The sequence below is a fragment of the Gadus morhua genome, chromosome 9 (genome assembly GCF_902167405.1).
Source record: "Gadus morhua chromosome 9, gadMor3.0, whole genome shotgun sequence".
Classification (NCBI taxonomy): domain Eukaryota; kingdom Metazoa; phylum Chordata; class Actinopteri; order Gadiformes; family Gadidae; genus Gadus; species Gadus morhua.
Window position 1 is genome coordinate 6,858,925 of NC_044056.1, and position 21,233 is coordinate 6,880,157.

General features: G+C 44.9%; 1 protein-coding gene across 1 annotated transcript in view; it reads left to right on the plus strand.

The window, feature by feature from the left end:
- Positions 1-3,030: 3,030 nt before the first annotated feature.
- tubgcp6 (tubulin gamma complex component 6) overlaps positions 3,031-21,233 on the plus strand; it is a 39,918-nt gene continuing 21,715 nt past the window's right edge. Inside the window, exons 1-7 of the mRNA XM_030365595.1 lie at positions 3,031-3,293; positions 3,532-4,325; positions 4,471-4,634; positions 5,004-5,220; positions 19,728-19,886; positions 20,244-20,365; positions 21,120-21,183. Coding sequence (XP_030221455.1) covers positions 3,561-4,325; positions 4,471-4,634; positions 5,004-5,220; positions 19,728-19,886; positions 20,244-20,365; positions 21,120-21,183 — 1,491 coding nt within the window. The 5' untranslated portion in view covers positions 3,031-3,293; positions 3,532-3,560. The remainder of the gene's footprint in view (positions 3,294-3,531; positions 4,326-4,470; positions 4,635-5,003; positions 5,221-19,727; positions 19,887-20,243; positions 20,366-21,119; positions 21,184-21,233) is intronic.

Sequence of the window (21,233 nt, forward strand, 5' to 3'; positions counted from 1 at the left end):
CGAGACATTCATCATATAACACAAAAACCACCTACCACGTGGTACAGACAGACACAGAGACAGAGACAGACAGACAGACATAACACACCGGGGGTCCCTTTGTGCAGGCTACCATTGCCTTATCAAACAGCCAGGAGCGCCCAGGTAAACAAAGGGATGGGGAGAGGGGGGAGAGGGTACTCGTGTGTAGGGGGCCTGGAGGGGGGGGGCGGTGGGGACTTCACGTGTGTCGGGGGTCAGGGGGTAACGACCGGACGGTGGCTAAAACAAACTTACACCTAAATGTTCTTATAACCAATCCTATTTCAGATTTAATCTTTAAAACAATGAGTTATACTTACCTCAGACGTGCGGGCCTGTTGAAGTTGTTTTAGCGTCGCGCCCGCCGGGATTTCTCGGGACTTTCTTCCAAACGTCTCGGGTCACCAAATATGTTGCGTTTTTCTCGAAGAAAGTTGTCCAATCCCGGGTTGCTTTAAACTCACTTCATTTATTGTAAGTCGTCGGCATGTTTCGGCATGGTAACTGAAGCTATACGGAGGGAATTGTAGCTAAAGAATGGAACACGTGTGAGAGATAATAACTCTGGCTACTACGGGACATGGGCAAAGGCCCATGTCCCCTCGCGGGTGTCGCTGCAAATCTCTGATCTATGGGCCACGGGCAGAGGCCCGTGACCCTGCGCGCGTGTCGTTATTAATCTCTGGTCTCTTCACACTGGGCGCACAGGTAAGAGACCGCCAAGTGGGCGTAGCCGGGGTGACGTAATGACTTCGGCTTCTTCGTATATATAAAAGTGCTGCTATCTGTGGCTGGAGCAGCCTCCAATAAGGTATTGCTCCCCTTGTGGCTATGTATAGTATTTACGGCTTATATGTTTGGTCCTGCTTCTATCTAATCTATGTGTGGGTAGCTTAGATTCTTAAAATACGTAACACTGCCAACACACACACACACACACACACACACACACACACACACACACACACACACACACACACACACACACACACACACACACACACACACACACACACACACACACACACACACACACACACACACACACACACACAATCACAGGCTTATCCAAGGTGATCCTGCACTCCTATCCCAAAGATGGAATTACTGTAGCATAGACTGAGCTCATTGGTCATGCCATATTGCTAATGATTAGTATATGAGGTATGTATCCTACGGTTCAATACAGCGCACAGCAGCACACATCTCTCTTCAGCTGCTGGGGTAAATAGGTTTATGTGTTAAACTATTATAATGATCTATACTTATTGTTTTTGGTATCGGAAATTGGCAGGTCTGAAGCCAGCCTCTGGCCAAGTGGAAGATGAAACACCAAAAGTTTCCCAGCATGCTGCGTTGCAACTCCACACGGTCTAACCAAGGATGTATACAACAAGGACACAACACAAAAAGCCTAACAAGATGAGTCTTGGCATCCATTTTTGCCGCTGGGAGGAGACTTGGTGAAAAGACAGGTGAAAGTGAGAAAGAAACCGTCTGTTGTTGACTTGTTAAGATGAATTATTTAGAGTGTGATAAAAAAAAGAATTACAAGAATAATTAGGGCTTTAGGAGGGATAACAATGGGTAAAAGAAAATATCTGTTTTAACAGACTTCTCAAACACCAACTCAATAGTTTTCAATAAACTAAATACCCTACTTAAATAAAACCTCACTACTTGAATCTACATGGTGGTTATACAAACAGACAGAGGCAATATGAACGGGAACAGACTTGAAACAGCAGTAGCCTTTAATAAGATATCCATATCGTGGATTAATACTAGACTCAATAGGTGCAATATTTATAGGTAAACTCCAAAAACTGAAGCAAACAATTACTTTGAGTAATTCAAAAGCCTTGCTTTCAATAATTGCATTAAATATTGTATTGCTTTCCAAGTGCCCCCTCCAACTTTGAACTCCCACTAGAGAATATTGAGTTTTTCAAATGTATTGCACCACAAACACAATTTCATTCAAGCTATTTGGTTGGCAGAGACCCCACAGTAAATAACATAATGATGTTCAAAATGTACAAATTGAGTTGCTTGGTGAGCTGGCTCTTTAATCAGGGCTGAGTGGTGATATTACAGCCACAGAGGACCTATTGCTGTCATACCTCTTCCCAACGCAGTGTTTTCTCATCACATATTCGTGCCTTTACTACACCATTAAATTCAAAGATGTGTGATAACCGTATTACATTGAGTGCTGGAGTGATCCTGCTGGTGATTAAGTGTGTAACCGCAATGGAGACAGGCTAATTAATTAGCAGATTCAGCATTTTAAATCTAGGTAATTGTCTATGGGGCCTGTGAAAGGCACCGACTCATGGAATGGATTATCAGATAAAAACAGCAACAGTCCTTCTCATTTTATATGCCTAATAGTCCCTGAAGGTTAGACATTCAGTAGACAATCATAGTGAAATGGAATAACACAATATTTGCAGCATTATTATATAATAATGCTAATAATCGTATAAGTACGTTATTGTTTTTTACTTGAGGGTAAATATTGGTCCAGACCATTGGATTCACGCCAGAGTCTGAGGGGTGGGTTGGCGACAGCACAATGAGCGCTATAGTTAAATAATACAAAGGCAAAGAAAAAAAAATGCATACAATAAAATCAATGTATGCACCGGTATACCGCCCATTAGCACGCTATACATGCATGCTATTAAACTGGTGCGCATGCGCATGATACATACTTATTATTGATAGTGTCGCTGTAAAAAAGATGTGACCTGACTACCTCTGACACCTGCCTACCAGCCTTGCTCATGATGTGACAATCTCCCCCGAACAAAACATTTCGGGGAAGGTTTTAATACATACTACGGACGAAATAGACTGTTTTGCTTGCCTATGCGTTCACTCCCGCGCAACCATTGTTGCCGGAAACATGAGTTCGGAAGTGACAGCGAGACGCACCAATCACCGAGAACCTCTGTTGTTGAACCAACCATCGGGACGCATTTGCAGTGGGCGTCCACAACGTGTCCAATCACATGTCATCTGCCGTTTTTATTTTGGTCTAGCCCAGTTCCAGAATGTGGTATGTGGATGAATGAAGATACCGGGACGCGGAATACTGTAATATTATACGTAATAATACATTTTCAAACGTATACATTTGGAATAATTTCGTCTCCTGCATGCCTGAATTGACGGGTGCCTAAAACCAAACAGCTCATCACCACACTGCAGCTATCAGTAACGTTAGCTCCACTGATCATCATGCTAACGGTACAATAACTGAGGAGGTAAGGACCATTTAACGATATTAATGCATTAATATGAACCCAGGGACGTTTGTAAATTGTCATCATCACCCAACCTTGGCTTTTGTATGCCCGGTGCTACTCGTACGTTAGCTCTGTAACTGAATTTGTTGCTGGCACAGGCTATATATCTTTCTTCATGGTTGTACAGATGCATGCATGCATTCCTTATCCATACTGATCCAGCCTACCCCTTTCCTTCTCACTTTTCATGGTATAGGTGGAGGCATCCGTGACGCCGCTACTACTATGTATTCCACACCTAATGGCATCCTAACAGCTAATGGCAATGCTAACAGCATTACGGAACTGCTCGGTGCCCTGTGCGACTGCAGTATCCATGGGGTGTCCTGGAAACGGCGTGCCATGGGGGGGCTTTCAAAGGAAGGCGCCCGTAAGTCTCTCAAGAAGCGTGCCTACGGGGCCCTACTGTCCAAGCTTTTCCAACCTGGCACCTGTAAAGGCTCTGCCACCGGCCCGGCCACCACACCGCCCAGAAACAAAGTCCTGATGATCTCCTTCGACCTGCGTGTGGCCGGGTGTCAGGAAGAGGCGGAGCGGTTGGAGGAGCTGCTCGGGACCCTGCCAGAGGGAGAACCCTCAGACCCCGTCCTGGAGCTCCTGGTGCACTTAGCCGGCTCTGCTGCCCCTCCGCCCACCTCGTTCAGCCGGGACTACATGAGACGAGAGAGGCCCGTTCTGCGCAGGCCCCCATTGGAGGGCTACCAGAGCAAGGAGCTGCAGAGGCTGGAGGCCCGTGCCTGGGGTCTGGTGTGCAGCGAGGAGTGGGGGTCACTGGGAGGACTCTGTGGGACTCTGGGGCTTATGGACGCCCTTCCAGGCACTGGGCTGCAGGCGTTGAGGATGAAGTTGGAAGTGGAGGAGAGGTTTGAGAAGGACACCAGGTTGACGCTGTTTGGTGCACTGCAGCACACCAGGACATCAGACCTTCACATAAAGCTGGACCTGCCTCCTGTACCTAGTGATGCAGATGTTACTGGGCTGGCCATCAAGGTAGGAGGTTCTGCTTTCGATAATGTATATGATAATGGAGAAAATGTGTCTAGGCCTATATTATTGAACAAAACACCCGGTTTTTCTTTTCTAGAGGGCTATATATTACTATATCTTTTCTGTGAAATATGATGTTTTTCTGCAGGTCCCGCACTGTTTCGATCAGTCGGAAGACGAGGGCTTTCAGTCGGCCTCCAACCTGACCCCAGACTCTCAGTCGGTGCCAAGCCCATGTCCTGAGTTTGATATCTGGGAAGCTCTCGGCTCATTTGAGCCAGGAAAACGCCGCTGCTGGGAGTCAGTTGGCTGGTGAGGAATTTGGCAAAGGTTCTCCCATGTTCCGATCTAAAAGCTGCCCCGTTGTGTCACCTCTGTAGCTGAAAGCTGTTCATCAACACATTATTTAGTTTAAATTGTATAATTGCTTCAGACAGACGGCCAAAAAGCAATTCTGAAGTTTGTGATTGGCCCAGATCAGCAGCATTCGACATTGCCCTGAATAACACTGAAGCTTCGTTTGGATGTCTCATTCCCACAAAGTTTTGTTTCCTCCTGACTACTTGCCTGCAACAGCCTGTGTTGGGTCATTCTGCGAAAGCTTTTATCCAAAGCGATCGAATTCAGATGCATGCCCTCAACGCCCCCCCCTCCCCCCCCGTCCGTCCTTCCTCTATCCAGTCCTCCAGGGAACAGGGAGCTGCCGTATGTAACCGAGGGAGGCAGGGAGGCCTTCGATCAGCTGTACCGCCTCTGGGAGGGTCAGATGAGGGTTGTCAGCACAGTCGAGACCCCGTCTCCCATCCTGCCTCTTCCCCTGGACTCCCAGACCCAGCTGGTTAGTGACCTGCTCAACGTGCTGATCGGAGTGGAGTCCACCACCTTCCCCCTTACCCAGGTACGCCCCCTCCATTTTGGTGTCAATCATCTTTGGTTTTCTGAGAAAATTATGCCTATTTTATTAAGTCGAGACGGGCATGAGTGCTCGAGTAACTCTGTTTGGGCATCAGTATTCTGAGATGCGTTTTTAGAGGATTTGAAAGCCTGTGGGTTGTTTCTGGTTGCTATATGAGTGTCTAAGGGTTGAAAGATATGGTGACTTGAAAAAGGAAAGTATTATAAAACATGAAATCGATAAGTTGAATGTTCAGTGCAAGTTATGCAACGTTAAACTTGCGGTGAAAGGCTCCCATCACACCTGGCAGTGTGCCTTAAATGTCCTTGTGGTAACTCAAATCCCAAGCCTATTTTGTAGATCGTGTTGTGTTACTGAACCCATCGTCGGTTTATTAATATGTTTATTAGGGGTCCAAGCCAACAGGTTGGATCCCTATTGTTTTTGTAAGGATTTTTCTTTTTAGGGGTCCAAGCCAACAGGTTGGATCCCTATTGTTTTTGTAAGGATTTTTAGGGGTCCAAGCCAACAGGTTGGATCCCTATTGTTTTTGTGAGGATTTTTTTTATTATTATTATTATTCCCCCCTAGAAGTGGGCCCACAGCCCAAACCGTAAATGGTGACGACACGCCAATTGCATGACTAGATCCAGGTCCCAGAGTTCTAGGCAGACGACAAAATCCAGACACGCCGGCCGCTAGGTGGCGCTATACCAAGGAATACGCGTTTGGGGCTATAACTCCCACACCGAACCTCCCACATTCAAAACCTTGTACACACATATTCACTGGAGTCTGCTGCATCTTTTGGCATAGGCCACGCCCATTTGCGTCTGGATTTTTTTTTCGCAAAATCGCGAAAACCGCAAAACTGTTTTTTCCCTAGTCCTCCCACATTTCTTGACCAATCGACACCAAACTTTGCACACGACATCTTCAGACGCACACGCAAAGAATGCATGAAACACTTTTTTGATCCGTCTTTCGATAACGAAACGGTAGCGTTTTGAATATTGGTTTATTAGCTAAATTAGACGTGGAAAATTAAAAATCCAAAAAAATACAAAATTAGACATCGGATCGAGTCCAAATTCTACACACATGTTGGTGCTAACATTAATGACGTTCGATAAAAATTTCGGAAAATTTCGCCATTAGGGGGCGCAATAAACGAGGAAATTGTATATCTTCTAATTGGCCAAAGGAATGTTCTTCAAACTCAAGGGAAACCATCAAGGGGCAAACCCGAGTCTATATAGAAAATATGGCCAAGAATTATTTGTATGGGCGGGAGTTATTTGGCAAAGGAAAATTGTCTTTGGAAAATTTCGCCACAGGGCGGCGCCAAAAAACGACGACATTGTCTATCTCCTATTTGGCCAATGGAATGTTCTGAAAACGCGTTTTAGGCTATAACTCCCACACCGAAGCTCCCACAGTCAAAACCTTTACATCCACATGTTGTTCACGGTAGCGTTTTTAATACTTCCTTCGCGTTGTGCCGGCGAAATGCACATTTCTTGTCGCGTTGTGCCGGCGAAATGCACACTTCTTGGACCCCTGCATAACTGCTTGCAGTTCTAGTTATTATTATTATTCCCAACTAGAAGTGGTACCACAGCCCAGACCGTAAATGGTGCCGACACGCCAATTGCATGACTAGATCCAGATCCCTTCGGACTACGCAGACGACAAAATCCAGACACGCCGGCCACTAGGTGGCGCTATACCAGGGAATACGCGTTTGAGGCTATAACTCCCACACCGAACCTCCCACATTCAAAACCTTGTACACACAGATTCACTGGAGTCTGCTGCATCTTTTGGCATAGGCCACGCCCATTTGCGTCTATAATTTTTTTTCGCAAAATCGCAAAAAACGCAAAACAGTTTTTTCCCTACTCTTCCCACATTTCTTGACCAATCGACACCAAACTTTGCACACGATATCTTCAGACGCACACGCAAAGAATGCACGAAACACTTTTTTGATGCGACCTTTGACGACGAAACGGTAGCGTTTTGAATATTGGTTTATTAGCTAAATTAGACGTGGAATATCAAAAATCCAAAGAAATCCAAAATTAGACATCGGATCGAGTCCACATTTTACAAACATGTTGGTGCTAACCTTAATGTCGTTCGATAAAAAATTCGGAAAAATTCGCCATTAGGGGGCGCAATAAACGAGGAAATTGTATATCTTCTAATTGGCCAAAGGAATGTTCTTCGAACTCAAGGGAAACCATGAAGGGGCAAACCCAAGTCTATATAGAAAATATGGCCAAGAATTATTAATGTGGGCGGGAGTTATTTGGCAAAAGAAAATTGTCTTTGGAAAATTAAAAATTTCGCCACAGGGCGGCGCCAAAAAACAACGACATTGTCTATCTCCTATTTGGCCAATGGAATGTTCTGAAAACGCGTTTTGGGCTATAACTCCCACACCGAAGCTCCCACAGTCAAAACCTTTGTATCCACATGTTGTTCACGGTAGCGTTTTGAATACTTGCTTCGCGTTGTGCCGGCGAAATGCACATTTCTTGTCGCGTTGTGCCGGCGAAATGCACACTTCTTGGACCCCTGCATAACTGCTTGCAGTTCTAGTTAGGGGTCCAAGCCAACAGGTTGGATCCCTATTGTTTTTGTAAGGATTTTTAGGGGTCCAAGCCAACAGGTTGGATCCCTATTGTTTTTGTAAGGATTTTTAGGGGTCCAAGCCAACAGGTTGGATCCCTATTGTTTTTGTAAGGATTTTTAGGGGTCCAAGCCAACAGGTTGGATCCCTATTGTTTTTGTAAGGATTTTTCTTATTATTATTCCTGCGCTAAATGTGGTACCACAGCCCAAACCGTAAATGGTGCTGACACGCCAATTGCATGACTTGATCCAGGTCCGGCACCGCTACTCAGATAACAAAATCCAGACACGCCGGCCACTAGGTGGCGCTATACCAAGGAAAGACGCGTTTGGGGCTATAACTCCCACACCGAACCTCCCACATTCAAAACCTTGTACACACATATTCACTGGAGTCTGCTGCATCTTTTGGCATAGGCCACGCCCATTTGCGTCTAGGAATATTTTTCGCTAAATCGCGAAAACCGCGAAACTGTATTTTCGCTACTCCTCCCACATTTCTTGACCAATCAACACCAAACTTTGCACACGAAATTTTCAGACGCACACGCAAAGAATGCATGAAACACTTTTTTGATGCGACCTTTGACGACGAAACGGTAGCGTTTTGAATATTGGTTTATAAGCTAAATTAGACGTGGAATATCAAAAATCCAAAGAAATCCAAAATTAGACATCGGATCGAGTCCAAATTTTACACACATGTTGGTGTTAACCTTAACGTCGTTCGATAAAAAAATCAGAAAAATTCGCCATTAGGGGGCGCAATAAACGAGGAAATTGTATATCGTCTACAAAATTTCGCCGCGAAAACGCTACACTGACTTCTCGCTGCAACGCGACAAGAAATGTGCCGGCGAAACGCACATTTCTTGTCGCGTTGTGCCGGCGAAATGCACACTTCTTGGACCCCTGCATAACTGCTTGCAGTTCTAGTTTTTATTATTATTATTATTCCCCCCTAGAAGTGGGCCCACAGCCCAAACCGTAAATGGTGACGACACGCCAATTGCATGACTAGATCCAGGTCCCTGAGTTCTAGGCAGACGACAAAATCCAGGCACGCCGGCCACTAGGTGGCGCTATACCAAGGAATACGCGTTTGGGGCTATAACTCCCGCACCGAACCTCCCACAGTCAAAAACTTGTACGCACATATCCACTGGAGTCTGCTGCATCTTTTGGCATAGGCCACGCCCATTTGCGTCTGGAATTTTTTTTCGCAAAATCGCAAAAACCGCAAAACTGTTTTTTCGCTACTCGTCCCACATTTCTTGACCAATCGACACCAAACTGTGCACACGGCATCTTCAGACGCACACGCAAAGAATGCATGAAAACACTTTTTTGATCCGACCTTCGACGACGAAACGGTAGCGTTTTGAATATTGGTTTATTAGCTAAATTAGACGTGGAATAGCAAAAATCCAAAGAAATCCAAATTGAGACATCGGATCGAGTCCAAATTTTACACACATGTTGGTGCTAACCTTACTGTCGTTCGATAAAAATCTCGGAAAATTTCGCCATTAGGGGGCGCAATAAACGAGGAAATTGTATATCTTCTAATTGGCCAAAGGAATGTTCTTCAAACTCAAGGGAAACCATCAAGGGGCAAACCCGAGTCTATATGGAAAATATGGCCAAGAATTATTAATGTGGGCGGGAGTTATTTGGCAAAGGAAAATTGTCCTTGGAAAATTTCGCCACAGGGCGGCGCCAAAAAACGACGACATTGTCTATCTCCTATTTGGCCAATGTTCTGAAAACGCAATTTAGGCTATAACTCCCACACCGAAGCTCCCACAGTCAAAACCTTTATATCCACAGGTTCAGGGTAGCGTTTTGAACACATGCTTCGCGTTGTGCCGGCGAAACGCACATTTCTTGTCGCGTTGTGCCGGCGAAATGCACACTTCTTGGACCCCTGCATAACTGCTTGCAGTTCTAGTTATTATTATTCCCCCCTAGAAGTGGGCCCACAGCCCAAACCGTAAATGGTGACGACACGCCAATTGCATGACTAGATCCAGGTCCCTGAGTTCTAGGCAGACGACAAAATCCAGACACGCCGGCCACTAGGTGGCGCTATACCAAGGAATACGCGTTTGGGGCTATAACTCCCACACCGAACCTCCCACATTCAAAACCTTGTACACACATATTCACTGGAGTCTGCTGCATCTTTTGGCATAGGCCACGCCCATTTGCGTCTAGAATTTTTTTTCGCAAAATCGCGAAAACCGCAAAACTGTTTTTTCCCTAGTCCTCCCACATTTCTTGACCAATCGACACCAAACTTTGCACACAACATCTTCAGACGCACACGCAAAGAATGCATGAAACACTTTTTTGATCCGTCCTTCGATAACGAAACGGTAGCGTTTTGAATATTGGTTTATTAGCTAAATTAGACGTGGAATAAAAAAAAATCCAAAGAAATCCAAAATTAGACATCGGAACGAGTCCAAATTGTACACACATGTTGGTGCTAACCTTAATGCCGTACGATAAAAATTTCGGAAAATTTCGCCATTAGGGGGCGCCATAAACGAGGAAATTGTATATCTTCTACAAAATTTAGCCGCGAAAACGCTACACTGACTTCTCGCTACTCCTACCACAGTCAAATCCTTTGTATCCACAGGTTCAGGGTAGCGTTTTGAACACATGCTTCGCGTTGTGCCGGCGAAACGCACATTTCTTGTCGCGTTGTGCCGGCGAAATGCACACTTCTTGGACCCCTGCATAACTGCTTGCAGTTCTAGTTATTATTCTTCACGCCTTGAAAGTGGAACCACAGCCCAAACCGTAAATGGTGCACACGCGCCAATTGCATGACTACATCCAGAATCGGCACCGCTACTCAGATAACAAAATCCAGACACGCCGGCCACTAGGTGGCGCTATACCAAGGAATACGCGTTTGTGGCTATAACTCCCACACCGAACCTCCCAGAGTCCAAAAACTTGTACACACAGATGCACTGGAGTCTGCTGCATCTTTTGGCCTAGGCCACGCCCATTTGCGTCTGGGAATATTTTTCGCTAAATCGCGAAAACCGCAAAACTGTTTTTTCGCTACTCCTTCCACATTTCTCGACCAATCAACACCAAACTTTGCACACGACATCTTCAGACGCACACGCAAAGAATGCACGAAACACTTTTTTGATGCGACCTTTGACGACGAAACGGTAGCGTTTTGAATATTGGTTTATTAGCTAAATTAGACGTGGAATATCAAAAATCCAAAGAAATCCAAAATTAGACATCGGATCCAGTCCAAATATTACACAAATGTTGGTGTTAACCTTAACGTCGTTCGATAAAAAATTCGGAAAAATTCGCCATTAGGGGGCGCAATAAACGAGGAAATTGTGTATCGTCTGCAAAATTTCGCCGCGAAAACGCTACACTGACTTCTCGCTACTCCTACCACAGTCAAATCCTTTGTATCCACAGGTTCAGGGTAGCGTTTTGAACACATGCTTCGCGTTGTGCCGGCGAAACGCACATTTCTTGTCGCGTTGTGCCGGCGAAATGCACACTTCTTGGACCCCTGCATAACTGCTTGCAGTTCTAGTTAGGGGTCCAAGCCAACAGGTTGGATCCCTATTGTTTTTGTAAGGATTTTTATTAGGGGTCCAAGCCAACAGGTTGGATCCCTATTGTTTTTGTAAGGATTTTTCCTATTATACTTACCTCCCTAAAAGTGGGACCACAGCCCAAACCGTAAATGGTGCCGACACGCCAATTGCATGACTAGATCCAGATCTCTTCGGACTATGCAGACGACAAAATCCAGACACGCCGGTCACTAGGTGGCGCTATACCAAGGAATACGCGTTTGGGGCTATAACTCCCACACCGAACCTCCCACATTCAAAACCTTATACACACAGATTCACTGGAGTCTGCTGCATCTTTTGGCATAGGCCACGCCCATTTGCGTCTAGAATTTTTTTTCGCAAAATCGCGAAAACCGCAAAACTGTTTTTTCGCTACTCCTCCCACATTTCTCGACCAATCAACACCAAACTTTGCACACGGCATCTTCAGACGCACACGCAAAGAAACCCTCAGACAGTTTTTTGATCCGACTTTCGACGACGAATCGGTAGCGTTTTGAATATTGGTTTATTAGCTAAATTAGACGTGGAATATCAAAAATCCAAAGAAATCCAAAATTAGACATCGGATCGAGTCCAAATTTTACACACATGTTGGTGTTAACCTTAACGTCGTTCGATAAAAAATTCGGAAAAATTCGCCATTAGGGGGCGCAATAAACGAGGAAATTGTATATCGTCTACAGAATTTCGCCGCGAAAACGCTACACTGACTTCTCGCTAATTTACCACAGTCAAATCCTTTGTATCCACAGGTTCAGGGTAGCGTTTTGAACACATGCTTCGCGTTGTGCCGGCGAAACGCACATTTCTTGTCGCGTTGTGCCGGCGAAATGCACACTTCTTGGACCCCTGCATAACTGCTTGCAGTTCTAGTTATTATTATTATTATACTTCCTACCAAGAAAGTGCTACTACAGCCCAAACCGTAAATGGTGCACACACGCCAATTACATGACTAGATCTAGGTACGTGAAGACTATGCAGACGACAAAATCCAGACACGCCGGCCACTAGGTGGCGCTATACCAAGGAAAGACGCGTTTGGGGCTATAACTCCCACACCGAACCTCCCACAGTCAAAAACTTGTAAGCACATATTCACTGGAGTCTGCTGCATCTTTTGGCATAGGCCACGCCCATTTGCGTCCATAATTTTTTTTCGCAAAATCGCGAAAACCGCAAAACTGTTTTTTCCCTACTCCTCCCACATTTCTTGACCAATCGACACCAAACTTTGCACACGACATCTTCAGACACACACGCAAAGAATGCACGAAAGACTTTTTTGATCCGACCTTCGACGACGAAACGGTAGTGTTTTGAATATTGGTTTATTAGCTAAATTAGACGTGGAATAGCAAAAATCCAAAGAAATCCAAAATGAGACATCGGATCGAGTCCAAATTTTACACACATGTTGGTGCTAACCTTAATGTCGTTCGATAAAAATCTCGGAAAATTTCGCCATTAGGGGGCGCAATAAACGAGGAAATTGTATATCTTCTAATTGGCCAAAGGAATGTTCTTCAAACTCAAGGGAAACCATCAAGGGGCAAACCCGAGTCTATATAGAAAATATGGCCAAGAATTATTAATGTGGGCGGGAGTTATTTGGAAAAGGAAAATTGTCTTCGGAAAATTTCGCCACAAGGCGGCGCCAAAAAACTACGACATTGTGTGTCCTAATTTGCCAATGGAATGTTCTGAAAACGCGTTTTGGGCTATAACTCCCACACCGAACCTCCCACAGTCAAAACCTTTATATCCAAAGATTCACTGGAGTCAGCTGCATCTTTTGGCACACGCCGTGCCCATTTCTTTTGAACACATGCTTCTCGTTGTGCCGGCGAAATGCACACTTCTTGGACCCCTGCATAACTGCTTGCAGTTCTAGTTAGGGGTCCAAGCCAACAGGTTGGATCCCTATTGTTTTTGTAAGGATTTTTCTTTTTATTAGGGGTCCAAGCCAACAGGTTGGATCCCTATTGTTTTTGTAAGGATTTTTCCTATTATTATACTTACCTCCCTGAAACTGTGCCCACAGCCCAAACCGTAAATGGTGCCGACACGCCAATTGCATGACTAGATCCAGGTCTCTTCGGACTATGCAGACGACAAAATCCAGACACGCCGGTCACTAGGTGGCGCTATACCAAGGAATACGCGTTTGGGGCTATAACTCCCACACTGAACCTCCCACAGTCAAAAACTTGTACCCACATATTCACTGGAGTCTGCTGCATCTTTTGGCATAGGCCACGCCCATTTGCGTCTAGAATTTTTTTTCGCAAAATCGCGAAAACCGCAAAACTGTTTTTTCCCTACTCCTCCCACATTTCTCGACCAATCGACACCAAACTTTGCACACGACATCTTCAGACGCACACGCAAAGGAATCGTGAGACAGTTTTTTGATCCGACCTTCGACGACGAAACGGTAGCGTTTTGAATATTGGTTTATGAGCTAAATTAGACGTGGAAAATCAAAAATCCAAAGAAATCCAAAATTAGACATCGGAACAAGTCCAAATTTTACAAACATTTTGGTGCTAACCTAACTGTCGTTCGATAAAAATTCCGGAATTTTTCGCCATTAGGGGGCGCAATAAACGAGGAAATTGTATATGTTCTAATTGGCCCAAGGAATGTTCTTCAAACTATAAGGAAACCATCAAGGGGCAAACCCGAGTCTATATAAAAAATATGGCCAAGAATTATTAATGTGGGCGGGAGTTATTTGGCAAAGGAAAATTGTCTTTGGAAAATCTCGCCACAAGGAGGCGCAAATAAACGACGAAATAATATATCTCCTAACTGGCCAATGGAATGTTCTGAAAACGCGTTTTGGGCTATAACTCCCACACCGAAGCTCCCACAGTCAAAAACGTTATATGCACAGATTCACTGGAGTCAGTGGCATATTTTGGCATAGGCCACGCCAATTGGTTTTGAACACATGCTTCGCGTTGTGCCGGCGAAATGCACATTTCTTGTTATACTACCTCCCCCTAGAAGTTGTACCACAGCCCAAACCGTAAATGGTGCCGACACGCCAATTGCATGACTAGATCCAGGTCCGGCACCGCTACTCAGATAACCAAATCCAGACACGTCGGTCACTAGGTGGCGCTATACCAAGGAATACGCGTTTGGGGCTATAACTCCCACACCGAACCTCCCACAGTCAAAAACTTGTACCCACATATTCACTGGAGTCTGCTGCATCTTTTGGCATAGGCCACGCCCATTTGCGTCTAGAATTTTTTTTCGCAAAATCGCGAAAACCGCAAAACTGTTTTTTCGCTACTCCTCCCACATTTCTCGACCAATCAACACCAAACTTTGCACACGGCATCTTCAGACGCACACGCAAAGAAACCCTCAGACAGTTTTTTGATCCGACTTTCGACGACGAAACGGTAGCGTTTTGAATATTGGTTTATTAGCTAAATTTTACGTGGAAAATCAAAAATCCTAAAAAAAACAAAATTAGACATCGGATCGAGTCCACATTTGACACACATGTTGGGGCTAGCCTTAATGTCGTTCGATAAAAAATTCGGAAAATTTCGCCGTTAGGGGGCGCAATAAACGAGGAAATTGTATATCTTCTACAAAATTTCGCCGCGAAAACGCCACACTGACTTCTCGCTACTCCTACCACAGTCAAATCCTTTGTATCCACAGGTTCAGGGTAGCGTTTTGAACACTTGCTTCGCGTTGTGCCGGCGAAATGCACATTTCTTGTCGCGGTGTGCCGGCGAAATGCACACTTCTTGGACCCCTGCATAACTGCTTGCAGTTCTAGTTAGGGGTCCAAGCCAACAGGTTGGATCCCTATTGTTTTTGTAAGGATTTTTCTTATTATTATTATTATACTTCCCGCCTTGAAAGTCGGTCCACAGCCCAAACCGTAAACGGTGCACACGCGCCAATTACATGACTAGAACCAGGTCCGGCACCGCTACTCAGATAACCAAATCCAGACATGCCGGCCTCTAGGTGGCGCTATACCAAGGAGAAACACGTTTGGGGCTATAGCTCCCACACCGAACCTCCCACAGTCAAAAACTTGTACCCACTTATTCACTGGAGTCTGCTGCATCTTTTGGCATAGGCCACGCCCATTTGCGTCATTAATTTTTTTTCGCAAAATCGCGAAAACCGCAAAACTGTATTTTCGCTATCCCTCCCACATTTCTCGACCAATCAACACCAAACTTTGCACACGGTATCTTCAGACGCACACGCAAAGAAACCCTCAGACAGTTTTTTGATCCGACTTTCGACGACGAAACGGTAGAGTTTTGAATATTTGTTTATTAGCTAAATTTGACGTGGAAATCAAAAATTCAAAAAATACCAAAATTAGACATCGGATCAAGCCTACATTTAAGTCACATGTCGGTGCTAGCCTTAATGTCGTTCGATAAAAAATTCGGAAAATTTCGCCATTAGGGGGCGCAATAAACGAGAAAATTGTATATCTTCTACAAATTTTCGCCGCGAAAACGCTACACTGACTTCTCGCTACTCCTACCACAGTCAAATCCTTTGTATCCACAGGTTCAGGGTAGCGTTTTGAACACATGCTTCGCGGTTGTGCCGGCGAAATGCACATTTCTTGTCGCGTTGTGCCGGCGAAATGCACACTTCTTGGACCCCTGCATAACTGCTTGCAGTTCTAGTTATTATACTTCCCGCGCTAAAAGTGGGCCCACAGCCCAAACCGTAAATGGTGCCGACACGCCAATTGCATGACTAGATCCAGGTCCGGCACCGCTACTCAGATAACAAAATCCAGACACGCCGGCCACTAGGTGGCGCTATACCAAGGAAAGACGCGTTTGGGGCTATAACTCCCACACCGAACCTCCCACATTCAAAACCTTGTACACACATGTTCACTGGAGTCTGCTGCATCTTTTGGCATAGGCCACGCCCATTTGCGTCTAGAATTTTTTTTCGCAAAATCGCGAGAACCGCAAAACTGTTTTTTCCCTACTCCTCCCACATTTCTTGACCAATCGACACCAAACTTTGCACACGACATCTTCAGACGCACACGCAAAGAATGCATGAAAACACTTTTTTGATCCGTCCTTCGATAACGAAACGGTAGCGTTTTGAATATTGGTTTATTAGCTAAATTAGACGTGGAATATCAAAAATCCAAAGAAATCCAAAATTAGACATTGGATCCAATCCACATTTTACACACAAGTTGGTGCTAACCTTAATGTCGTTCGATAAAAATTTCGGAAAATTTCGCCATTAGGGGGCGCAATAAACGAGGAAATTGTATATCTTCTACAAAATTTCGCAGCGAAAACGCTACACTGACTTCTCGCTACTCCTACCACAGTCAAATCCTTTGTATCCACAGGTTCAGGGTAGCGTTTTGAACACAGTAGCGTTTTGAACACATGCCTCGCTTTGTGCCGGCGAAACGCACATTTCTTGTCGCGTTGTGCCGGCGAAATGCACACTTCTTGGACCCCTGCATAACTGCTTGCAGTTCTAGTTCCTATTATACTTACCTCCCTAAAAGTGGGACCACAGCCCAAACCGTAAATGGTGCCGACACGCCAATTGCATGACTAGATCCAGATCTCTTCGGACTATGCAGACGACAAAATCCAGACACGCCGGTCACTAGGTGGCGCTATACCAAGGAATATGCGTTTGGGGCTATAACTCCCACACCGAACCTCCCACATTCAAAACCTTATACACACAGATTCACTGGAGTCTGCTGCATCTTTTGGCATAGGCCACGCCCATTTGCGTCTAGAATTTTTTTTCGCAAAATCGCGAAAACCGCAAAACTGTTTTTTCGCTACTCCTCCCACATTTCTCGACCAATCAACACCAAACTTTGCACACGGCATCTTCAGACGCACACGCAAAGAAACCCTCAGACAGTTTTTTGATCCGACTTTCGACGACGAAACGGTAGCGTTTTGAATATTGGTTTATTAGCTAAATTAGACGTGGAATATCAAAAATCCAAAGAAATCCAAAATTAGACATCGGATCGAGTCCAAATTTTACACACATGTTGGTGTTAACCTTAACGTCGTTCGATAAAAAATTCGGAAAAATTCCCCATTAGGGGGCGCAATAAACGAGGAAATTGTATATCGTCTACAAAATTTCGCCGTGAAAACGCTACACTGACTTCTCGCTACTCCTACCACAGTCAAATCCTTTGTATCCACAGGTTCAGGGTAGCGTTTTGAACACATGCTTCGCGTTGTGCCGGCGAAACGCACATTTCTTGTCGCGTTGTGCCGGCGAAATGCACACTTCTTGGACCCCTGCATAACTGCTTGCAGTTCTAGTTATTATTATTCCCAGCTAGAAGTGGTACCACACCCCAAACCGTAAATGGTGCCGACACGCCAATTGCATGACTAGATCCAGGTCTGTGATGTGTACGCAGACGACAAAATCCAGACACGCCGAACACTAGGTGGCGCTATACCAAGGAATACGCGTTTGGGGCTATAACTCCCACACCGAACCTCCCACATTCAAAACCTTGTACCCACAGATTCACTGGAGTCTGCTGCATCTTTTGGCATAGGCCACGCCCATTTGCGTCTAGAATTTTTTTTCGCAAAATCGCGAAAACCGCAAAACTGTTTTTTCCCTACTCCTCCCACATTTCTAGACCAATCGACACCAAACTTTGCACACGACATCTTCAGACGCACACGCAAAGGAATCGTGAGACAGTTTTTTGATCCGACCTTCGACGATGAAACGGTAGCGTTTTGAATATTGGTTTATGAGCTAAATTAGACGTGGAAAATCAAAAATCCAAAGAAATCCAAAATTAGACATCGGAACGAGTCCAAATTGTACACACATGTTGGTGCCAACCTTAATGTCGTACGATAAAAATTTCGGATAATTTCGCCATTAGGGGGCGCAATAAACGAGGAAATTGTATATCTTCTCATTTGCCGGAGGAATGTTCTTCAAACTCAAGGGAAACCATCAAGGGGCAATCCCTAGTCTATATAGAAAATATGGCCAAGAATAATTAATGTGGGCGGGAGTTATTTGGAAAAGGAAAATTGTCTTTGGAAAAATTCGCCACAAGGGGGTGCAAAAAAACGACGACACAATATATCTCCTAATTGGCCAATGGAATGTTCTGAAAACGCGTTTTGGGCTATAACTCCCACACCGAACCTCCCACAGTCAAAACCTTTACATCCACATGTTGTTCACGGTAGCGTTTTGAATACTTGCTTCGCGTTGTGCCGGCGAAACGCACATTTCTTGTCGCGTTGTGCCGGCGAAATGCACACTTCTTGGACCCCTGCATAACTGCTTGCAGTTCTAGTTAAAGATTACACCACTAAATGGTTGTGCTGAAAGCTCATTAAAACCCTATAGAAGGCACTGTTGACTACAGACTATGATAAACTACTTCTACTACAATGGAAATTTCCCTTGTCTACTATAGCACCACTTGCTGCCGTGTGCACGTGTGGAAAGTGTGATACGTAGCTGTGCTGTGGAAATGTCTCCATTTGTGAAATGTCAATTAGGAAATGCTAATTGTCTTTCGCAATAATGCGTAATTTGGGTAATTAAACAATACTAATTGAGCCCAATAATGGGGACAAAAAAACTAAGCGAGAAGCTGCTCATTAATGCAAATGAGATAGTGAGACAAAACTGAATATATATATATATATATATATATATATATATATATATATATATATATTATACAATTGGAGAAAATCAATTATCCAAACAATATGGCCGCTAACTAGTGTACATCTTGGGGACTTAAATAATATAATATAATATTAAATAAATATTTATTAAAAGACTGGTAGGAAAGGCAATTCTCTGGGTTTTATTTATTTATAATTGGATTCAATGAAATCCTGAGGACGTCAATTTTATCATACTTACCTTATTTGTTTCTTTGCTGCATGGTTGAGGACGCCTGCAAGGGTAGAAAGCATTTCTACTCCCTAATGCAGGAATTACAAATAAACCTAAAACAAGTTGGCATGTTTGAAAAGTCACAAGCACACAAATAAAGGTTTGTTAAGGCTTGCTTAAAAGTAACCGCACGGTTCTCTTCTCTCCGCCGTTACCTTTTCTCCTCCTCTTCACCCCTCTTCCCCATCTCCCCCTCTGCCCGGTTCCGCGTGGTCACCCCATGGGGCCCATTACCCATGTGCGCCGCCCCCCCCCCCCCAGAGTGTGCAGTTCAACGTCAGGCCCGGGGTGTGCGTGTCGGGGACTTCCCCAGAGAGCATGTCGCGTCTTCTGGGGGAGCTGGCGCAGTATGGCACCCATTACCTGAGGCTCAGCCACTTCTCCCGACAGACTGCTACCAAGCGCGGCCTGGTCTTCCAGGTAGGAATGTACAATGGTCTTTAATGAAGTGTTCTTCTTCCGAGAAGTTCTTCTTCTTTTTTTCTCGATCGTGTTCACGTGTCCGCCCGGCTCCTGTGTAACCACTGTTCCTGTCAGAGTCGAACCCAGGGAGCTCCATAATGGCCCTCTCTTTACCCACCTTTTAATTCAGGGCTTACTAAAGGGCTTCGACCGTCATCTCTTTCGCTCTTTTGTCTATCTCAGTTTCTTCACTCACACAAAGAGAAGACAATTGTCTATTGGATAAGATTGACATTTCTGCATACCTGAGTCAATCGTGTGTGTGTGTGCGTGTTTGTGTGCATGTGTGTGTGTGCGTGTGTTTTTGCTGTAAAGGCATTTACAGGTGGGCTGAGGAAGTACCTCCACTACTACAGGGCCTGTGTTCTCAGCACCCCCCCCACCCTCAGCCTGCTCACCATCGGCTTCCACTTCCGCAAAGTGGGCCGGCAGCTTAGGTGAGACCACCAGAACCTGTTTAGTCATAGGTGCTGATTTGAAAGTTAATATTCTAGTTGAATTGGTTGAAAATGCCCCAGCCTTCAGTCAGCTATTGGTGGGTGAAATGTGAAGGAGGTCATCTGTTCTGAGTCGACTGCCTGACTCTTTATGAGCCAATTTAGGTTTTAGACCGGCTCATTTTTTGGCCAATCATGGCATTTCTCCAGTGATTGGCTCGGGGAATACATCCTTCCTGTCAATCACGGGTGTGTGAAATATTAAACTCCCAATGGCGGAGAAACGTAGCTAGGCAGCAGAGGGCGGAGGAAAAATAATTACCCCTCTCCACTTAACCTGATTATCCTATTATAGCTATTGTATACTACTATTGGGCTTTACCTCACATCATCACTGACCATTGCCATTTGTGGAGAGTAGGAGCATTAGTAATTAGGGTTGTAAGTAAAAAAAAAGATTGGTCATTGTTTAGTGATTAGTAGTGAAAGGATTTGCCATTATAGGAACACATTGTTATTGGGCTTCATATTCATTATGTCCTTGTATACAACTAGCTTTTATAATGCAATGTTTAGCAGTCTGACTCATATTTTATTCAGTAAAAGCTATCTCTCTGTGCTGTATTTAAAATGTGTCTATCAGATTGTGATTATCGCCTGCTGTATGCATATTCATGCGTGCATTTAAGTCCATCCCTCTGCATACATTTTTAATAAAAAGCTGAGTGGTGTGCCCTTCCACCTGCGTCCTCAGGTACCTCTCGGAGCTGTGCTGTGTGGACGGCCCCTCGGGCGTCGGCCAGGCCACCTTTCCCGTGGTAAGAGACCCCCGTCGTATGACCCGCTCACCGGGTCACCCGCCACGTGT